The following is a 23664-nucleotide window of genomic DNA, read 5'->3' as shown; positions in this document are numbered from 1 at the left end:
TCTTTTTACTCCAAGACCCTCCTGGAGTAAAAAGTGTGACTCTTTTGAGACTTCTTGAAAAGTCGCAATTCATAAATCTGCCTTAAACCTTTTTTGCATAGCTAACCACTTCTGCTTTCTACCCACTTTTAAAAAGTGGGTAAAATAGCATAAAGTCACAGATTTTTTTGACAACTGTAGAGTGCAACAATTTGTGCAAAACACAAAAACTGTTGAAAGTGCCTTGATGCATTCCCCCAATGAGCCTGATCTCTTGCAACCAAAGGCTTTTAAATATTTAAACAAAATGTAAAGGTCATGTTACTAATCCCAGTATAAGGTTTATAATGTGTATATATCAAGATTTATCATGTATTCCAGATAACAATAATATAGCCCCCCTACCATATTGATAGAGATAATTCCAAAGGCATTGTCGTTGGACAGTATGGTGACAGTGGCGACATTCTGTGCTCCGAGGTTCGTGTTCGGTGGAGGATTCTGGAAACAAAAGAACAACAAATAATTAGTTCATATACAAAACATGCTTCACTTTTCCCATGTCAAGTAATGTTCATAAGTGAACGAACAAAGGAGATGCAATGCAAACAGTCTAGGGTGACAGTATGGAAAAGTGTCATGTCCCCTGGGAAGATGTGTATGAGCGCATTCAGGAGACCATTAATCACAGAATGACAGTCTACTACTGACACCATAGAAATAAGGAACAAGAAATAAAATATTCAGGGCTCGTATAACGTTAAATGTTACTAGTGATGGGAATATTTGTGTTGCATTTGTTCTTATCTGCTGGTCCCGTAAGATGTGCTTTAGTGCACACAGGTATGGCCATAGTAACAAACACCAGCTAGAATAACCATACCCAAAAATAACTGCAGACTTGTAAATTTCACATTTCATTTTAAAGTAATACAATAATTGTGATACGTCACAGCAACATGTCAGAAATGTTTGATGGAGGGTGGACATTGAGTTGGGACTTTTACTTAAGGTGTTGTCCATGCTTAGAGTACAAGTCTGCATTCATTATGAGATGTGACTGCAGACTTGAGAATCCTCTCAGCACACATTGTGCACACTGTAAGGATTCTCTGATACAAGGTGCAGATGGGCACATGATCATAAGTGTGCTATTTGCATACATGAGGTCACGTGCAGACTAGATGCGCATGGTCTTGCTCAACATACGTGAATTGAGCGAAGTTGGACATGTCTAGTCGAAATATTGTTGAAATATGTAAATCACATACTGTCATGTCAAACTCTGATTTTATACCTCTACTCCCCCCCCCTCCAGGGGGAAACAAGACAGGAGGGGTTTAACACACAGATATAGATCTGTGGAAACCAAAAACTCTATGACACAGTTAGCACACACAGAGATATAAGACAAGATGTGATAAAGAGGAAATAAAGAGCAGAGAGGAAATAACCAGACGACGAGAGGATTTCTACAGCACACCAAGGAGCATTCAATAAATCAACAGGAACTTGAACACTACAGCACACAGACTGGTTTAGTAAAACCTATAGTTGGCATGGGAGGACAGGCTCCACCATCTTAAAAAAGCAGGGAGTAACTATGATAGGTCTCCCACAACATGTGATCCAAGAGGTAACCATCAGGCTAGCAGAGATAAACTCCTGAAAGTCTGAACACTAATGACGCCCGAGCCTGTCTGTGCAACTCAGAAAAACGAGAGAAGGCATAGTATAGAGTGTCATTCTGCAATCTGAACAGCGTCAGATGCCACCATGATTCTCAACGACTTTAGAGCCAAACACCATGTGACACTCTCTGGAACACTTCAACAGATCCCAAAGATTCTTAAATTGTTTTTTTGTGACATGGTACTAGTGGTAAACTTAGGATGAAATGTTTTGCATTTATGTGTAAAAATATTAGAAATTTGGATAAAATGTTGAAAATTTCACAATGTTCAAACTTTACATTTTTATGCCCTTAAACAAGACAGTTATGTCACACAAAATAGTTAATAGATAACATTTATCACTTGTACATTTTACATCAGCATCAATTTTGAAACATCAATTTTTTGTTAGGAAGTTAGAAGGGTTAATATTTTATCAGCAATTTCTCACTTTTCCAACAAAATTTACAAAACCTATTTTTTAGGGACCACATCATATTTGAAGTGACTTTGAGGCATGACCCCAGGGTCACCATGTAGACCATCAACACAACGCCCTCTCAAACACTTTGTGCCGATTGGAGCGATGAGTGAGCCCTTCCCACTATAAGCAAATAAATGTAGCTGTAGCTATTGACAGAGGCATCAGTGAGGTTAAATACAAGATGTAAGTGCAGCACCACCCCTCATGACTTCCTGTTCCAGGATGGGCGATAGACGCTGCAGACAGTGAGTGCAGCCCCAGCCTCCTTTGATGTAACATTTGAGACGCCTCTCAAACTAAATGTCACAACACCTTTAGGAATTAGATAGATGGGGAATTTTCTAACAAAGATAATGACAAAAATGGTTGGGGAGTAAGGATAGATAGTTATAAAATACATTTTAAGTGCCGGACCATCTCTTTAAAATAAATGTCTTCTATGTAGAAATTCATAGATTTGACATTTTACATATAAATGATGTATTTTTGGTGGTGATAACACTCAGACCATTTTATGAAGCATCTCTCCTTCTTGGCTGCAAAGTGTAACTCAATGTTTTATTTCTACTAACCTGTAATATCAAAAGGAAATGAAATAACTCGTCCGCCTCTGGCAAGTCATCGTCACATACAGAAATATAGACAGTCCGATTTCTCTCCCAGTCGGGTATGAATGCAGCAGTAGCAATTGCTATAAAGTCTCCAGTGTTTTCCTCTTGCAGCTATAAATAAGGAAAAGGCATGTGTTTACATAGAGAGACGTAGTAATCACATTAGATTAGAATAAAGAGCACGGATGGCAAAGAAAATCACCTAAAAATGCATCCAGGCCACAATGTGGTGTATGAATAAGCCCCTAGGTCTGTACTCATTGATTTTAAGTATTGAATGAAAGCTGCAGCGCTCAAAGGTAGTCTGAGGGCTCACTCACATTACCATACACCATGGATAAGTGCTATCTGATGTTTTATCGGATTGTACTCGCTCCAATGTTATATACTATGGAGAAGTGCCGACTAGCGGTTTTTCTCATTCGGCATGAGAATAAAATCTATGCATCCTGCGATTGGTAGCACATATGGGACGGTGCACACCCATTCAAGTCAATGAGTTCATGCAAAACGCCGGACTGCACTAATGACATTAGAGTGTATTCCAATATATACAGAGACTTGTAATGGAAAACATGGAGAAATTAAGCTCTCCATCTTCTACATACTTGTGATGATCCGATTCCCACATGCAAGAGAATCAGTTCACAGTAGAATGACACTCAGCTCACACTCAGAGCAAAGTTTGAGCCAAGTGTCGTTAGCTTATGACATCTTATAACATAAGACATCTCTTGAGCAGCTCACAGTTCTGCAGCCTCTTATTCCCTGTTTTTAAGGGTGTCCTCCTTGAGTGACATTTCTCATCTGAGACAGAGCTATAGCATTAGCAGAACTAGCGCTGAAATTAAGGCCATGTGCGCACGTTGCGTTTTTTCTTGCGGTTTGGTTGCGTTTTAAACTGCACCGTGTCAATGACAAAATGCATGCATTGTGCTTCCCCAGCAAAGTCTATGATAAATCAGAAATTCCATGTGCATGTTGCTTTTTTTTTGGCAGTGTTTTGTTTGACAAATATTTGTCAAAATCGTTGCCTAAAAAAAGCAGCATGTCACTTTTTCATTGCGTTTTGTGAACATTTTCCACCTATTGAAATGAATGAGGTTGTCAAAACGAAACCAAAATGTTAGCTGTGAGTTTGCAATGCCTTTTGGTTGCGTTTTGGATGCATTTTTGTCAACAAAACGCAGGACACCAACTTTTCTCCATTCTCTCTCTCTCTCTCGCTCGCTCTCTGTCTCTCTCCGCTTCATACTCACCGATTACTGGTGCCGCGCGGCTGTCACACTGCTCCTGGCCTCTCCTGCTGCTGGCCGCTCATTAGGCTCATCTCATATTCACTGCTTCCCCCGCCGCCCACTGGCGGTTGCAGTCAGACATGCCCCTGTGTTGAGTGACTGTAACCAATCACAGCTGCTAGTGGGCGGGTCTATATCATACAGTAAAATAAATAAATAATTAAAAAAACCGTCATGCGGTCCCCCCAAATTTTGATACCCATCCAAGATTAAGCCTCACAGCTGGGGGCTGGTATTCTCAGACTGGGGAGACCCACGCTATTGGGAGCCCTCTGGCCTAAAAATATCAGCCAGCAGCCGCCCGGAATTGCCACATCCATTAGAAACGACAGTCCCGGGACTTTACCCGGTTCATCCTGATTGCCCTGGTGCGGTGGCAATCAGGGTATTAACAGAGTTAATGGCAGCCCACAGCATCCCCTAAGTCCTAGATTAGTAATGGCAGGCATCTATGAGACACCCCTCATCACTAATCTGTAAGTGAAAGTAAATAAACACGAACACCGAAAAATGCTTTATTTGAAATAAAAGACAAAAAATTCACCCTCTTTCACCACTTTATTAACCCCTCAAACACCCCTCCAGGTCCAACGTAATCCACACGATGTCCCACGACCCTTCCAGCACTGCTACATCTGACACTCACAGCGAGCGCCATAGAACAAGAATGCTCGCTGTGAGCTCCACGCAGCAACTGAAGTGAGTCGTGCTATCAGTGGTGACGTCACTCCGGTTAGCTGTTACCACGGCTGGAGTCCTCCACCTGTAACAGTAAATCACCCGAGTGACTGAAGTGAGCAGCGCGATCAGCAGTGCCGTCAGTCAGGTGATTTCCAGTCACAGCTGGAGTCCTTCACCTGTGATCGCAAATCAGGCCGCGACAGAGAGACAGAGCTGAGCGAGAATGAACTCGGGTGAACTTCTGACATCACAGCTGCGGGCCCCACACTAGTGCCTGTGTCACAGCACTGACTCCCGAGTTCATTCTAATCACGCGTCTCTCTTTCTGCTGTCAGCAGGCCGTCATGCTCTACGATGCTGCTGTGACAGAACAGGGATGTAGCAGAATCGTCGTGGGACCTCGTGTGGATTACTTCGGACCTGCAGGGGTGTTTAGGGGATAATAGAGTGGTGAAAGAGGGTGTATTTTGTATTTTACTCCAAATAAAGGATTTTGGAGGTTTACGTGTTTATTTACTTTCACTTACAGATTAGTGATGTTGGCGGGGTCTCATAGACGACTGCCATCACTAATCTAGGACTTAGAAAATGGTCAATGGCACTTTCTTTTGGAGATGACTGTAAAGATTGGGGTGCACTTAGTAGGTTCCAAGGCCACAAGCTTCAAGATAGAAACAAGGCACTCCCAGATTGACTGCAACGTGTATTTATTTGAGTGGTCTCAAACAATGTGCATGAAAAAATGTTTTCAATCCAACTGGACCTTCTTCAGTTGCACATTAAGGAGGTGGGGATGCCTGTGGAATGAAAGTGCGATATCCACCACCGCATGGCGGTCGCCATGCGCCCACACAGGTAGCGCGATGATGTCATTTTATCCCGCTACCTCTGCAGGCCCACCATAGCAGTCGGAAAAGGAGACAGAGGCTGCAGTGTTGGGAATTAGGATTAGGTTAGTATAACTTTTATTGTTTTTTTATATGATATATTTGTGGGGGCCATACAAGAGGTTGTGGGAATCACCATGCTATATGAGAAGTGAGGGCCATAATGAAGTATATGGGAGGCTGTAGAGGCCATCTTACTATATATAGGAAGCTGAAGAGGGAGGTCACTAAATTTTTTATTAGGAGAAGTGTGGGCATTAATGAAGTATATGAGGTTGTGGGGGCCTTCATACTATATATAGGGAGAAGTGGGGTCATATAAAGCATATAACAGGTTATAGGAGCCCTCATAATGTGTTTATAGGGAGAAGTGGAGACATGATACAGTATATGAGGTTGTATGGACTATCGCTCTATATATATATATATAAAGAGAAGTCTGGCCTGTAAGAGAGTATATAAAAGATTGTGGGAGACATAAAACAGCACATAGGGAGTTGTGGCCCCATCATACAGTATATAGAAAGCTGTGGAGACCATCATACAGTATATAGGGAGCTGTAGGGACCATCATATAGTATATATGGAGCTGTAGGGTCCACCATACAGTGTATAGGGAGCCGTAGGGACCATAATACAGTGTATAGGGAGCTGTAGGGAAGTTCATACAGTATATAGGGAGCTGTCCGGACCATCATCTTGCATACAGAGAGTTGTAGGGACGATCATACCGTATATAAGGAGCTGTAGGGAACATCACTCAGTATATAGGGAGCTGTAGAGAAGATCATACTATATAGAGGGAGCTGTAAGGATCATCATACTGTATAAAGGGAGTTGTACAGACCTTTATACAGTGTACTAGAAGGTGGCCCGATTCTAACGTATCGGGTAGTCTAGAATGTGTATGTAGGTTAGCAGATTGAATAATAATATAATGAGTAAGTCTTGACTAATGATGATTCATTTTTTACTCGTTGCTCTCCTGCTGTGCAGCACACATCGGCGTGTTTGACAGTGGGAGACCAACGATCTGAATGGGCAGGGAGCCGGGGTAGGCTAGTAACCATGGTACACATCGGGTAACTATGCAAAGCGGTTTCCATAGTTACCCGATGTGTACGCTGGTTAACAGCGTACGCTGGCTCCGGCACACGTGTGCTCAAAGCCGGGGTAAGCTAGTAACCATGTTACACATTGGGTAACTAAGCAAAGCGGTTTCTATAGTTACCCGATGTGTACCATGGTTACCAGCCTACGGTGGCTCCGGCACACGTGTGTCGGGAGCTGAGGTAAGCTAGTGGTTTCACACATCCGGCTTTTCTCCATTTTGTCAGATCCGGCGCGCTGCCATAGGCTGGTTTCAGACGTCCGTGTTTTAGGTATGTGTGACATCCGTTTTTAACACGGATGTCACACGTACCCATGTTATTCTATAATGTGCCTTACACGTCCGTGTTTGCACACGGACCGTATGACTTTTCATGACCCCGCACGCACACACGCAGGCATCTCTAACAGCACGGATGTCAAACGGATCACACACAGATGTGATCCGTGTGACATCAGTGTAAAACAGACCGGAGAAAATATAGGTCTTTTTAATAAAAATATTTTCTATATTTACTTCTCTCCAGCAATGCTATCTCCGGCTCTGCTGCCTCCCGTTCCTTATCGCCGCTCATTATACTCACTGAATATTCAGTGCCCTGAGGAGCTGGAAGCAGGAACAGTGCGGGGGACTTCAGTGCCGGGGACCGCATCACTGGGTGAGTATACAGCAGAGTGTGTGTGTGTGTGTGTGTGTGTGTACATGCATGGGCGCTATGTGTGTATGCGCTCGGTTATCACTGTGTGTCTGCTATGTGTGTATATGTGCTCAGTGTGTGTGTGTGTGTGTGTGTATACATGCATGTGCGCTATGTGTGTATGCGCCAGTGTATCCATGTGTGTCTGCTATGTGTATGTGTGTGTGTCTGTCTGCTATGTGTGTGTGCTCAGTGTGTGTGTGTGTGCTAAGTGTGTGAGTGTGTGTGTACATGCATGTGCGCTATGTATGTATGCGCTCGGTGTATCCATGTGTGTCTGCTATGTGTGTATATGCGCTCAGTGTGTGTGTGTGTGTATACCTGCATGTGCACTATGTGTGTATGCGCTCGGTGTATCCATGTGTGTCTGCTATGTGTGTATATGCGCTCAGTGTGTGTGTGTGTGTGTATACCTGCATGTGCACTATGTGTGTATGCGCTCTGTGTATCCATGTGTGTCTGCTATGTGTGTGTCTGTCTGCTATGTGTGTGTCTGTCTGCTATGTGTGTGTGTGTGCTCAGTGTGTGTGCTCAGTGTGTATATGTGCTCAGTCTGTGTGTGTGTGTATATGCATGTGAGCTATGTGTGTATGCGCTCGGTGTATCCATGTGTGTCTGCTATGTGTGTGTGTCTGTCTGCTATGTGTGTGTGTTCAGTGTGTGTGTGTGCTCAGTGTGTGTGTGTGCTCAGTGTGTGTGTGTCTGTACATGGATGTGCGCTATGTGTGTATGCGCACGGTATATCCATGTGTTTGTGCTATGTGTGTACATGTGCTCAGTGTGTGTGTGTGTGTGTGTGTGTGTGTGTGTTGCTAGGCGGTCAGGAGCGGGAGGCAGCAGAGCCGGAGAAAGCAGGTAAATATGAAAAATATTTTTATTTCACAGACCCGTGTTTTCTCTGGTACCTGTCACACGCATGCAAACACGGATGTCACACATATGACCATAACCATGCATGTGACTGGTATCTGTTTAAACACGGACGTCTGTAAGCAGCCATACACTGTGTACAGTACAGTGGCCACGCCGCAACTTCCTGGTCACATGCTCCGGTCACATGACAACACGTGATCGGAGCTTGTCGCGCGGCCACTGTAGTGTACACAGTGCACGGGAGCGCGCCAGATCCGACAAAGTGGAGAAAAGGTAAAGTAACTATTCAAAGCGACAGTGCTGACGTGTGCCGGGAGCCGGGGTAAGCTAGTAACCATGTTACACATTGGGTAACTAAGGAAAGCGGTTTCTATAGTTACCCGATGTGTACCATGATTACCAGCCTACGCCGGCTCTGGCACACGTGTGTCGGGAGCCGGAGTAAGCTAGTGGTTTCACATCCGGCTTTTCTCCACTTTGTCTTGCCGGTGTGGGCTTCCGGGGGTGCAGCAGTCACCTGGGAGTCAGGACTCCGTGTGGGTTCGGGGAATGCGTGTGGGAACAATCATACAGTGTATAGGGAGCTGTAGGGATCATCATACAGTATCTATGTAGCCGAACGCACCATCATACATTGTACAGAGAGCTGTGGGGACCATCATACAGTGTATAGGGAGCTGTGGGGACCATCATACTGTATGTAGAGAGCTTTAGAGACCCAAAGATGCTGTTTTAAACCAGCTTTTAAATAAGCTCAGTTGAAAAGAGCTTGTTAGCACTGTGCATGTTCATGTCTGTTGTCAGTAAACAAAAGTGATAATGTCTCAAGAACGGCTGGAAATTTGAATAAATGGTAAATTGTAAATTTGCTAGTATTTACAAGCATTATCATTTTTAAGTTCACACTCAAAGCTTTTCTGTAATAAACCATAATGCATTAAAAAACATTCCTTCAATTCTGCAACAAAAACTCAGATAAAGGGAAAAATGCATCACAAAAAATGCAGCAAAAAAGTAAAAATCGTATTATGTTATTTTGGTGCAAACTCCTGCAAAAAACATGCAGATCAAAAGCAGCTGAAAAAAACCAGCAGCATTTATGCTACATTTGAGCACAACCTCAAAGGCTGCAAAAATTGTGCTGATTACTTATAGGCTTGGTTCGTAGCACATGCCATCCCACCATGTGTGTCCATACACCCAACCATGTGTGTCCATACATCCAACCATGTGTGTCCATACATCCAACCATGTGTGTCCATACACCCAACCATGTGTGTCCATACACCCAACCATGTGTGTCCATATATCCAACCATGTGTGTCCATACATCCAACCATGTGTGTCCATACACCCAACCATGTGTGTCCATACATCCAACCATGTGTGTCCATACATCCAACCATGTGTGTCCATACACCCAACCATGTGTGTCCATACACCCAACCATGTGTGTCCATACATCCAACCATGTGTGTCCATACACCCAACCATGTGTGTCCATACATCCAACCATGTGTGTCCATACACCCAACCATGTGTGTCCATACATCCAACCATGTGTGTCCATACATCCAACCATGTGTGTCCATACACCCAACCATGTGTGTCCATACACCCAACCATGTGTGTCCATACATCCAACCATGTGTGTCCATACATCCAACCATGTGTGTCCATACATCCAACTATGTGTGTCCATACATCCAACCATGTGTGTCCATACACCCAACCATGTGTGTCCATACATCCCACAATGTGTGTCCATACATCCCACCATGTGTGTCCATACATCCCACCATGTGTGTCTATACATCCCACCCTGTGTCCATACATCCCACCATGTATATCCATACCTGTAGGAATAGAGACTGCCTTTAGAAAGGCAATTATCACTTAATAGAAAACCTTGCTGATAATGATATATCTGGGTCATTCCGTGTCAAGTGGACCAGTGGTCCCCACTCGACGTTCTCCGATTTTGCTGAAAATTTATAAGGATGTACATGTATGTTTGAAAAGAGGTTCTGTAAATTTTTAGGGCCAGATCTCAGATATATTGGGCACTGTTGACCTTTCACTGGAGGCCCCCCCCAAGGCTGTGGCTTCAGCTAAGAGGATTTTGCAAACTTTGGCACATAGCCATTAGAGTTCTATACTGGCTATGATGCTGCAATTTGGCATACTAGCTCAACTTTTGCTGCTAAACGCGATAAAATTATTACCGGCTATGACAAAACAATATTTCGGCCGCAATTTTGTGTCAAAGTAGCTTGCAAAACGCCTTGCATAAAATTTATGCCAAACTTTGCCCATATATAACTCAAGACCAAAAACCAATAGGAACTGGTGCTTTACCCTGTACAACAAACATCTTCATGACTTTGCATTGCTGCAATATCACGGTCAAAGCATATGTATTTGTGGAAATATTCACACCCACATATGATGACAAACTTAAAAAAAACGAATTTTACCTATTTTTAGGTCAAATTTCCCAAAAAGGGTACCCCTAAAATATATTAATTCTGTTATCATTTGAAAGAGCACATTTTTCTCTACAAGGATCATTGGGGGTTTTTTTTGGAGTCTCTCCATTTAAGAAAAGAAAAATGCCACTGAACATGGTGTTATGTATGCACGTAATGCATTGATTGTGTTTGATTTTCAGATTCTTATCACATGTTACAGAGTTGTATTGTTGCTAGCAATATCTATTATAATCAAAAACCTATAAACCTATTGACTATTGTTACATTTTAATGCATATATTATTTATTTTTTAGTGATGGAGAATGAAATTGATGACAAAAAGATTCGCATTTCAAGGGTGTGAAATGACCCTTCATCTTTCATTGCCCATGTAGATGGATCTGTCAGATCAGAAATGCCTTTTGTGCCAATTGCAAACCTCCAGCCAGGGCAATACATTGTCTGCATTTACGATAGGAACTGGTGGATTGGAAATATTTCTGAAATTTCAGTCGACGACCATGATGCATTAATACATTTTATGCATCCTCATGGACCAGCTAGCTTCTTTCACTGGCCTGTGAGAAATGATACATGCTGGATTCCCGAGCAGTCGATCATTGCAATAATTCCAGCACCAGCTGCAACAGCAATGGGCCGACAATACAGCTTCTCTGAACCCATTATGTTGCAAATTCAGCAACAATTCCAGACCACTTACTTAGACTGAACATTATGGCTTGGGAACCAACAAAAGATACCCAATATTAGGCTTGGGATCCTAGGCAAAGACACCCACCCTCAGGCTTTGGAACCTGCGATAAAGAGACCACCCGCGACTTGCCTTGCACGGCTATCGGCCATGGCTCCTAGGCGATGGGGCTGCCAATTCTCGAAAGACAGCATTATTACAATTCTTAATAGGATTATAATACCAATTCTTAGGGAATTGGTTGTGGTATAACCACCATGGACCAACGCAAGGGTTTGAATAGTGCAGTTAGCATTCATTGCGTATTAATAAATAACACCATGTTCAGTGGCATTTTTCTTTTCTTAAATGGAGAGACTCCAAAAAAACCCCCAATGATCCTTGTAGAGAAAAATGTGCTCTTTCAAATGATAACAGAATTAATATATTTTAGGGGTACCCTTTTTGGGAAATTTGACCTAAAAATAGGTAAAATTCGTTTTTTTAAGTTTGTCATCATATGTGGGTGTGAATATTTCCACAAATACATATGCTTTGACCGTGATATTGCAGCAATGTAAAGTCATGAAGATGTTTGTTGTACAGGGTAAAGCACCAGTTCCTATTGGTTTTTGGTCTTGAGTTATATATGGGCAAAGTTTGGCATAAATTTTATGCGAGGCGTTTTGCAAGCTACTTTGACACAAAATTGCGGCCGAAATATTGTTTTGTCATAGCCGGTAATAATTTTATCGCGTTTAGCAGCAAAAGTTGAGCTAGTATGCCAAATTTCAGCATCATAGCCAGTATAGAACTCTAATGGCTATGTGCCAAAGTTTGCAAAATCCTCTTAGCTGAAGCCACAGCCTTGGGGGGGGCCTCCAGTGAAAGGTCAACAGTGCCCAATATATTTGAGATCTGGCCCTAAAAATTTACAGAACCTCTTTTCAAACATACATGTACACCCTTTTAAATTTTCAGCAAAATCGGAGAACGTCGAGTGGGGACGATTTTTAAAACTGGTCCACTTGACACGGAATGACCCATCTGATTATATTGCTATCATGAACCAACAAGGGTATAATTGTGTATGCAACCTAAAAGTAACTGATATGTCAACATTGATTAAATAGACATTAGTGATGCTGGTCTGTTTTCATCAGAGATTATGCCAATTTACCACTATAAATTGCAGACATAACCTCCACTTTCAGCATTAGAAGTTCTCTACAGTAAGGGGTACTTCTCACATAGCGAGATCGCTAGTGAGATCGCTGCTGAGTCACAGGTTTTGTGACGTACCAGTGACCTCATCAGCGATCTCACTGTGTGTGACACTAAGCAGCAACCTGGCCCCTGCTGTGAAATCGCTGATCGTTACACACTGTTCTGGTTCATTTTTTGCTCGTTGGTCTCCCGCTGTGCAGCACACATCAGCGTGTTTGATGGTGGGAGACCAACGAGCACCGACTCTGTGTAAACAGCGAACGATGGTAACCAGGGTAAATATCGGGTAACTAAGCAAAGTGCTTTGCTTGGTTACCCAATATTTACCTTGGTTACCAGCGTACACCGCTTAGCGCTGGCTCCCTGTACACATAGCCAGGGTAAATATCGGGTAACTAAGCAAAGCGCTTTGCTTGGTTACTCGATATTTACCCTGGTTACCAGCGTACACCGCTTAGCGCTGCTCCCTGCACAAGTAGCCATGGTAAATATCGGGTAACTAAGCAAAGTGCTTGGCTTAGTTACCCGTTATTTACCCTGGTTACTGTCACGCTTCCCGGGTCCCCTGTCCAGCTCCCTGGCTCCCCTGCCACGCTCCCCGGGTCCCCTGTCCAGCTCCCCGGCTCCCCTGCCACGCTCCCCGGCTTCCCTGGCTCGCTCCCCGGCTCCTCTGTCCGGCGTCCCCCACTCCACAGCCTCCAGGCCTCCTCACCTAGGATCCCCAGGCGTCCCGGTCCCCGCTCCCAGCGTCCGCTGTCAGCTTCGCTCCAGCCCGGCTCCTCTGCCTCCTGTTCGCCGCTCCCTGCCCTGGCTTCTGGCACCCGGGCCTCGCGCATGCGCATTAGGGTGTGTGCGCGGTCATTGACCCTTTCTTAAAGGGCCAGCGTCCACAGACAGGATATTGAACACACAGGTACAGGGTATAAAGGGGTTTAATGTCCAAGTGGGTGGGGCCTGTTCTTCGTGTTTCCTAAGCTAGGAGTCAGGTCTCCTTGTCTCTGTGATATACTCACCTCTCTCTCTTCTTGAGCCACTCCTGCCTCGCCATCCGGTCCTGCCGATTCCCGAACCCCGCACGCTGACCATCTGCCATCCCGTCAGTCCGTACCATCTTTGATCCCTGTGGTGACCCGTCCTCTCGCTCCATCAGTTCCGGACTCTGCCTGACAACATCTTGGCCTCCGAACCTGAGCTCCGTCACCCGGACTACCATCTGTGACTCCGTGGTCCCAGGGACTTCTACATTCCACTATTTTGCACGGACTATCCTGCTACCTGTAGTGCTCCGGCTACCGGACCCCTTGCCTTCAGTGAGGAGTTCGGCCCAGTGGATCCACCTCCTGGGTCTGCCCGTCCACCTGGCCCTAACAGTTACCAAGCGCAGAGTCATTGGTGGCTGGTCGCTGGTGAGATCTGCCTGATTGACAGTTCATCAGCGACCATGTAGCGACGTACCAGCGATCCTGACCAGGTCATATCGTGGTTGGAATCGCTGGTACGTCGTTTAGTGAGATGGTACCTTAATACTCAAAAAATAAAAGAGCACATTCACAGCAAATAAGATGAAAAAAGGTGACTGATAATTGTACCCATATTTATTAATAAACATTTTTAACACATAACAAATACATAGTAGAAAGTGGTCATAGTGAATAGACAGCTGGGACAATCTGGACATCTGTAACTCCAGTATGTTCTCTTACCAGGACTATTGCAGTGATGTTAACAGGGGCTCCCGTCCTTTCAATCACAAGACGTATGACTGTTGTCGCAGTTTCATTTACAAAAAATTCTGTTTGTCCAGCAAATTGCACTTGTGTTTCTCCTGATATGGCAGTGACCAAAAATGCTAAGAAAATAAGTGCAGTGGAAGGAACAGAGGGCATCCCTGTAAGAAGAAGAAAACATAAATGATGAAAAAAGACGAAAGTATGGCACACAGAGAACAGTAGGAGATAACGAACTTCACACAGACCTAAATGATATTAATAATGCACACTATAAGGCCTCCTTCACATTGCGTGAGAACCGCAGCCTCATGAGGTCACCGCAGTTCACAAAAGCCGTGTCATACAGTAGCTTGAGAAGCGTCGGCGGCAGTGACGTGCGGTGACGCCATGAGGTAAACGATCTTGCGCTACTTTTTGTGAGAACCACCATCAACAGGAAGCAACAGTGACCTCATGACGTCACCCCGCACACCACTGCCACTGGTGCTTCTAAAGCAGTGTTTCTCAACTCCAGTCCTTAAGACCCAGGAACAGATCATGTTTTCAGGTTTTCCTCAATCAGGTTTTCAGGCTTTCATTACTGTTGCACAGGTGATGGAATTATTCCCTGTCTAATATTGAGAAAAATCTAAAAACATGATCTGTTGGTGGGTCTTGAGGACTGGAGTTGAGAAACACTGTTCTAAAGGTACTGTGTGACACGGCTCATGACGTTACCGCAATTCACTATCAGCAGTGGTTCTCACACAGCACAGCATGACAGTTGACAGTGGCTGCTGTTCCAGCCTATGGGGTTTATTTTCTAAATGTTCTTCATAGGCTGGGACACTGAGCCAGGGAACAACGTGGGACATCCAAGCGAAACATCTATTTTTGTTGCTTTTTGGTGAATGAGGGACTTTGTTCTGTCTTTATTTCTTTAATTTTCTATTTTTACGTCTTTCAGGTTTATTTTTGTGGAACATCGTAGGAACTCCATGTGGATTACGATGGAACTTCAAGACTTTTTTAAATTTCTTAATAAATTGATGAATGAGGGCTTAAGTCAGGTGATATTTTTTGAAAAAGAAGTTTTTTTGTGTTTTTTTCTATTTACATCTAGTTGGTTAGTAATGGGGGTGTCTGACAGACGCACACCCATTACTAACACCAGGACTTGATGCCAGCTGGCAAATCACAGCTGACATCAATCCCGTGAACCATTACTTTGATTTCCACCGCACCAGGGCAACGGGAATAGCCGGGTACAGTGCCAGAATTGGAGCATATAATGGATGTGCCACTTCTGGGGCGGCTGTGGCTGCTATTTTTAGGCTGTGGAGGGCCAAATTACCATGGGCCTTCCCAGCCTGATAATACCAGCCCCCAGCTGTCTGCTGTACCTTAGCTGGTTATGAAAAATTAGGGGACTCCACACCATTTCTTTTTAAATAAATTTATTTTAAACAACAGCGTGGGTTACCCTCTATTTTTAATAAGAAGACAAGGTACAGTTGACAGTTGCACCTCACAGTTCCTGCTTTACCGCTGCTGTTTATGAATATTAGGGGGGACCCACTTCATTTTTTTCTTAAATAATTAAATAATAATGCTAAACAGCTGTAGAAGCTATCTATCTAGCTATCATTTATCTATCTATTATTTTTCTATCATTGCACATCCTTTACACATAAAAAACATTCATTTCAGTATCATGCTTTTTACGGATACTCCACGAACATTATACACGCACACACAGAAAATGCACAGATAGCACACAGATGTACAAAACAGACATGTTCGTTTTTTGCACGAACATGTGAAGGAGGCCTAACAGTGTAAATGTAATCCAAGGTTCAATAGGAAAATATAACAGCACTCAACATCCCGTGAACTAGATTTATTATGTCATAAAATACAACAACAGGAAAGTAGGGAAGAGAAGGACAACAGTATCTCAAAGTCTTTGTGATCTTATAAATGACAATATTGTGAGGTAAACTGGTGACAGGTGTTTCGTGGCAGTAGTTGTCGAAAAAGTCCCATGACCACAAAGATTTGTGTAATTTGTGACTTCATTTTGCATGACTATTTTAAAGCTGTGATTTTGCTTTAAAAAATGGTGACAAATTGCACGCAAATCACAGTCACATGAAACTTGCAATAAAATCTATGGGAAGTGAGTCGCATGCAGCTTGTGACCAGAGAGGGAAAATAGATCATATTTGGAAACATGTGACTCAGCGTTGCTGTCACATTAGGTCACAGGTCACAATAAGACCCCATAGGAAGTAATTAGATGTAGATACAGTATGCCATGAATGTTGCCGATGAAACAACAAAAAGGATCACACATGTTAAAATCCAACAGCCCGAGCATAAAACCCCATAAACAAAAGAAGTGTTTGGCCAGTAACACCAAAATCATAGCATCTGTCACCATTAATTTAACGTATATTGTCACTTTTAGCCCAAGTGCACACGTTCAGTATTTGGTCAGTTTTTTACCTCAGTATTTGTAAGCCAAAACAGGAGTGGGTAAAAACTGAAGAAGTGGTGACCGAGTTTCTATAATACTTTCCTGATTCCTCCTGAGTTTGGCTTACAAAAACTGAAGTAAAAAAACTCACCAAATACTCAACGACTATTGCTCAGTTTCTGCTTCAAAAACTTATTGAAACATTTTGTGTGCACATAGACTTATGGGAATTAACACATGGGTGGTTTTTTAGGGGGTTAAAAACTACACGTTTTTTAATGGAAACTGCTTAAAAAAAGTTTTTATAGGAGTTTTTCCAATTTTTTTCTGAATTAGTTTAAAGAATTTTTTAAGCAATTTTGCAGAGTTTTATTTTCTAAGACTTTTTTACAGTCCTTTGATTGGACAGTGCCTAGTTTGGAGCATGTTCTAAAAGAGGGCATCTTCAAAGTGACAAGCAGGTTTTTTTTTGTCAGATCAGTTGTATTTCCAAAGGCGAAGACAAAGGCTCAAATGACGACATATATGACAGCAAGTGGTTTTTGAGTGATTTTTCAAGTGTTTTATTTTTTTTAAAGAACTCCAAAAGACTCCTCAAAAACTCACATGTGAACATTCCATGTGAACATTAGGCTGTACATAATCTAGTGTGGCCTAATGCTGCTGTAATGGTACAATCTGTACAAACGGAATAGTTCATGCAACCAATTTAACAAACATTCTCACAAAAGAAAACCTGGTGCACACCATCATTTCTTCTAGAAGTGATACAGCAATAGCAAGGAGTAGAAATACATAGAGTTTGGGGCTACTTACTACTATGTGTGTCGGTGTCTTCCCTGAGTGATCACAGCAAGTAATTAATACCGGCCGCAGAACCTTTTCCAGGGATGCTAACAATGTCTTACGTTACATGTCTTCTATTTCTAAGACTAATAGATGTTCCCTCCTGTGCCTAAGAGAGGTTTCATAATTATTATCAATAATTCAGTAAAACCTTCTCCTTCCCTCATGATCTCTGTCTTAACATATTTTACTCGGTGGTTTGAAGTTCAGTTATTTAAGAGGTTTTAATAATATTACAATTATTTTGTATAAGTATATTTATACAGTTGATTATTGCTGGCAGGGTATGGTTCATAGCATCAGAATTTGTAAGTAAATATTTTAACCCACCGAAATATTCAAAGCAATAAAAATAATATATGTGGGGCTACAGGAGAATAGGCTAGAGTTTTCTTAATGAAACTATATAAATTTATAGGTAGTGTGAAAGTACTTTATAATAGTGATGAGCGAGTGTGCTCGTCCCTACTTGATATCCGATCGAGCATCTGGGTGCTTGAGCATGCTCATTGCTCAGCCGAGTATCACGGTTGCTTAAGCGCCATGCTCGAGTCACAGTTCCGCATGTTTCAAGGCTAATTTTCAGCCACTAAACATGTGCGGATTGCCTGCCTATAACATTAATGCTGTAGCAATGTTTGTTACTGGAATTGCTGTGATTGGCCAGCCACATAGAATCATTGAGTCTTATATGAGACCTGGGGTTCTGATGCTCAGCACAGTGCAGTTCAGGAAGAAATCATGAAGAAGGGAGAGATTAGATTAGAGCAAGGTTTTACACTTGCACCCTTTAGTGCCTTTCATGTGGCACTAAAGGGTGTTTTTAGCTTGGTTTAATTTAATAAATAAATAATTAAAAAAAAACAACATAGGATCTCCCTATTTTTGATAACCAGCCAAGGTAAAGCAGACAGCTGCAGGCTGGTATTATCAGCTGGAAGGCCCATGGTTATTTGGCAATTCCCAGCCTAAAAAATAGGAATCCATTTCCTCTGCTAATTCTGGCAATTCAGCTCTTCCCAATTGCCCTAGTGCGTTGGCAATATTTTTGGGGGTTGTTGTGAGCTGTCAATTGTCAGCTGGCATCAAGCCCAGGAGTAAGTTATGGAGAGGTGTCTATCATTACTAACCCAGAAAGTATAAAGTTAAAAAAACACTCAAACAGGAAAAAATAGTTTATTGAATTAAGACTTTTCCACATTTCCCCTAGTTCACCAATTTATTAAAAAAAAAATGTTCCTCCGAAGCTCCACTATCCCAAACTGAAACTCCAGCAACTATCAATAGCAGTAAAGTACAGCTATTCACAGCTGTTGGGTAGAAAGAAATCTCTCATCATCAGAGCTGCCGACTCAACGCTGCACTCAGCAATACCAGGCAGCTCTGATGAGAGTTGTAATCACCTGGGGTCTGTGAATTTCTGTACTTTACTGCTACTCTCAGGCATGAGAATAGCAGTCCAGGACATTACTCACCAGACATCAATCCCAGAAACCTATTACCCCGCTTGCCACTGGAACAGGGCAATCGGGAACTCGGGGTGAAGCGCCAGAATTGGCGCATCTAATATGATGCACCAATTGTGAGTTGGCTGCGGACTGCTATTTTTAGGCTGGGAAGAGCCAAATAACCATGGGCCTTCCCAGTCTGATAATACCAGCTCTCGGCTGTCTGCTTTATCTTGGCTAGTAGAGGCGACCCCACATCGTTTTTTAAAATTATTTATAAATAAATTATTTTTTTAAAAAAATGGCATGCGGTCCCCTCTATTTTTGATAACCAGCCAAGGTAATGCAGACAGCTCTGTGTTACCTTGGCTAGCTATCAATTATGCAGGGGACCCCCTACTTTTTACAAATTATTTATTTTTAACTACCCAGCAGCAAAGTGGGAGTTAGTGATGCATTCAGGCATCTTCTGTATGGTGTTCTCATCCCTTTGGAGTGCTGTTTCCATCTATTTTCTATCCCCCAAACAGCTATTCTAGGGGGGTCTGCTGGAAAGATGCTTGAGTTCCCCATAGATTTCCTGTATATTTTGTTACTCGAATCAAGTGGGACAGCTCCATTCGAGTAACAAGCACTTGAACACTTTAATGCTTGCTCATCACTACTTTATATAACAATTTTATGTTATATGTTATATTATTTAGACTAATGATTAAGCAAAACCAGTGCAATTCAACTGTAAAATATTCCCTTTCATTTTCAGAGTGGATGATAGACACAGTATTGTAATTTAATATAGGCTCCTGCATGCAAAAATGTAAAGTCAACTGAGAAGGGATGCCTGGGGCTGCAGGACAATAGAGACCTAGCACCTGTCTGACCTGCACTTTTCTCTGTATCTATTTACTGCATAAATCACAAGACATCTTTAGTGCCTGGTAACTGGGATTTGGCCAATGCTGGAAATATCACCACAAAACGTCAGTATACAGCAGTGCAAAAAATGACTTGACCTTGCCCACGCAGAGTGCAGTTGGTATATTTTGCTACTTCTTTTATTTTTAATTTTGACCAGTCAAGCATACAAATTGCAGCAATAACAGCATTCTGTGGAGCATTCCAGTATTTGACTGGGGCCCCCTGACTGCTGTGCGCCGTAATAAGGGGTTAATCTGGTCGTCCCATGTAATTTTCTGCCTCCTCCCAGTTTGTTGCAGCCAATGATTCTTCTCTCCTCCTCCTCCTGCTTCCCCCTTTATAATTTCAATCCTTTCTTTTTCCGGTCTCTCCCCACTCTGTGGGACCCGGAGGCAGCTGTCCCCGCTGTGCACCTGGAGAGAGTGAGTACGGCAGTCGATCTAACCGCTGCCATCCCAGACTATCAGGAGGGATTGGGATGCATGGCTGTCATCTCAGATCTCTGACCAGTGTCCCGTCCCTCCTGATGGTTCACCTCCTGTTCCTGCTCCCATCCATGCCAGCAGGAGGTCAGCGTGCCTGCCTGCATCTAAGGCCCAGTGGAGGCAGCGTGCACCTCCTCACTCACCTCCCCCTTCTCCCTCCCAGCCTTGATGGTGTGTCCCTGGCTGCTCCTCTGTCAGTAACAGAGAGCAGTAGCATCGCCCCCACCCTTTGTGCTATGCCCTAGTATCTGCACTGAACCCGTGGTTGGACTGTGTGGACGCTCCATTCTGGCCCCGCCCACCATCACTGAGCGATTGCCATGCCCCCACTATACAGGGAGTGCATCGCTGCTATTTTTAACTACCTGCACCCACCTTGTATGAGCTTCTTCCCTGTGGATGAGCCTGGAATGTATGGGCTCTTCCCAGGTGGTTAGTCCTAGAGTGTATGAGCTCCTTCCGGGTGGATGAGCCTGGAATGTATGGACTCTTCCCAGGTGGTTAGTTCTGGAGTGTATGGGCTCCTTTCAGGTGGTGGATGTGGCTGGTTTGGTTGATGGACATGGGATATTTCCTTGTGTCCACTATAATAATTCCCACCCTCCTACCCCCATTATAGTCTATATGTAACAATAAATAAATAGAACATTTACAAAAAAAAAAAAAAAGTATATTCCCTCTGGAAATGTTGGGCGGCATGGAGCCCACACATTGTAGAATCTATCCCACCTATATCCCGCCCCCACTATCAAACCCAGCCTGCAGCGTTAGTTGCCTCTATAATGGGCGAGCGCAGCGTCTCATTCAGTGGGGTCCATGCCCTGCATAATAGTAAACACACGTGATGTGCATGTTTCCCTCCCCGCAGCTATAAAACCGCTGCATTACTGCTTCTGCCCCCCACCCCATTATTAACCCCTAAACTGCATGTGCTGCCTCCTGCTGGCATGGCTCTTTCTTTAACCCCCTCCCTGCCCCCTCCTTGGTCCTTGAGCATGCGGGTGCTGGATCCCCGACATGGCGGTGCGGCCATTACAGCTGTGGTACCCGCTCTGCACGGTGACGCTCCTCGGTTTCAGTCACTGCTGGCCGGCCTGTAATAGCCGGAGCAGTCGTTTGCATTACCACAGGCCTTCAGGAAGGAGTCATCGCTCAAGACGTTTGCCACGGCGTTCACCTTCATTGTCTGAAGAATCCCTTAATCATTGGCAAGGCCCCACAGAAGGGCATGTTACAGGTCCTCCCGCCGACCCTCCAGCATCTGTCTGGGCCAGCCGGACTCTCCTGGTCCCTCCTGACAGCGGTGAGTACCCTTGGGTTGTTTAGTCTTCCATGATCCCAGTTTATAATAATAGTAATAATAACAACTATAATGATGTCAGTAAAAAAAAAAAAAAAAAAGCTTTAGTTAACCAGATCCCCAGGAATTAAGTGTACACTAACCCCTGCTAGTAACCGCGGTATCCTAAAAGAACCCGCAGATGAAGAAAGGAAAAAAAAACAAAAAAAACCAAAACAAAAAACAGGCGTTTCCAGTTCAGGGTTGCGCTGTGACTAGTTATATAGCCTGTCGTACAGCGGTTTGGTGTGAGGATTATAGCAGGTAGGTATCCACCAATTGAAGTGCAATGGATGAGAACATGGCGTCAAGTATTTGATCCCTGTGCATTTCTCAGAGAGACGCTAAGTTACCGGGTTGCCATTTGCTTTTGGGGGTTTGCCCATGATGCTTTACTTGTTCTCCCATACTGGGGTCTCTGGATCCATCCCCGCTCAGGGTCAGTTTGTGTTAGGACACCCCTCTGCTGCCCCCTATCGCCAGGTCACCTACCTAATTATTATTAACCATTCATTATTAGATGATGTCGCGGCTGTCTGCATCCATGTGTTCAGCCTTAACCATGGTGTTTCTAATAATGTCTTACAAGGGTTCATTGTTAACCCCGATATATCCGATAATGACATTTACACAAGTGTGTTTTTGTATGTGTATATATAGAAATATATATTATAATGTAGCTATCAGATTCCATCTCCTCTCTCAGGTTTACATCAGTAACATGCATCATCACACATCGGGTCCCACACTGTCACCGTTTTTTCTGCATTTTTGGTTGCTTTGCAGACTTTAATTTATGACACGTTCCTTCTTTGGGTTGTTTTATTCATGTTATTACATTGTCATTTTACTTCTTTCCTTTAATGGTCATTAATTGCGTGACGGGGTCTTTTCATCATACGCCACCTTGATGATTTAATGCTTCTCAACTTTATTAACCACGTTTTGTTCCTTTTTGTTTGGTCCAGTGTTCCTTATTTGGAGCCCGCACCCTTTGTGATGGGTATTTGTTCATTTCGGGTAGTGATTCCCTCAGCGGGTGGCATTTTCCCCCATCTGGTTTTTTCCTTTTCAGACTTGGCCTTTTGCCGTGATTACGACATAGCTCAATGGTAGTGTGCAGGTTACAGATAGAGCTCTGGGTTCAGTCCCATTCGTGGACATTTTTACATTTCACCATCGTGGTATCCTATAAAAATATTGTATAATGCTACATCCTTTTATCCTATAATTGCCTTTCTGGAGTCCCTGGGTTGGGATTTTATCTTTTCAGTGTTGTCGGTTCTGTGCGTTATGGGGTCTCGGGGTCAAGGGTTTGAATACTTCACCTAGAATTTCTGCGTTGTTTCCCATTGATACTACACTTGATACCACACCCGGACTTGTTTTTGCTTTTGGTTCATAAACATGAGCATTCTTAATCTTAAACCCCTTCCCCTTCCCCAGTACATCGCCCGTTAGGTTATTGTTCTTTAGTGTTTGGTTTCCCCATACCCGTGAAGTATTGTTGATTACGCTCCTCCTTGCTTTCATTATACTCTGAAAGTTTTGCCCCAATGCCCGAGTGGAGGGGATCCATTTCCATCATGATGCGCTCGATTATTGATGCTGGTGAAGTCTTTGGTGGCTCCACAACATGGTGAGCTTACGGTAAAACACGATGTGAGTGATATTCGTTTTCGATCAGTTTCTTCATATGTTTACTATTAAGTGTTTTTCTTTCTTCACACCATTGAGCCTTTAGGTATTGGTTCTT

The 23664-nt window shown here is 43.4% G+C and overlaps 1 protein-coding gene across 1 annotated transcript in view; it reads right to left on the bottom strand.

Annotated features, from left to right (window-relative positions):
* The window catches only part of ADGRV1 (adhesion G protein-coupled receptor V1), a 380769-nt gene that overhangs the window by 289488 nt on the left and 67617 nt on the right, over positions 1-23664 (bottom strand). The window contains exons 2-4 of the mRNA XM_075326288.1: positions 14388-14572; positions 2709-2858; positions 385-480 (exon numbers count right to left, since the gene is read on the bottom strand). Of these exons, the coding sequence (XP_075182403.1) occupies positions 385-480; positions 2709-2858; positions 14388-14572 (431 nt within the window). The remainder of the gene's footprint in view (positions 1-384; positions 481-2708; positions 2859-14387; positions 14573-23664) is intronic.

The sequence above is a fragment of the Anomaloglossus baeobatrachus genome, chromosome 1, assembly GCF_048569485.1.
Source record: "Anomaloglossus baeobatrachus isolate aAnoBae1 chromosome 1, aAnoBae1.hap1, whole genome shotgun sequence".
In the NCBI taxonomy this organism is placed as follows: Eukaryota; Metazoa; Chordata; class Amphibia; order Anura; family Aromobatidae; genus Anomaloglossus; species Anomaloglossus baeobatrachus.
Note: the sequence above shows the minus strand (reverse complement) of the source record. Positions and strands in the feature narration are given on the sequence as shown.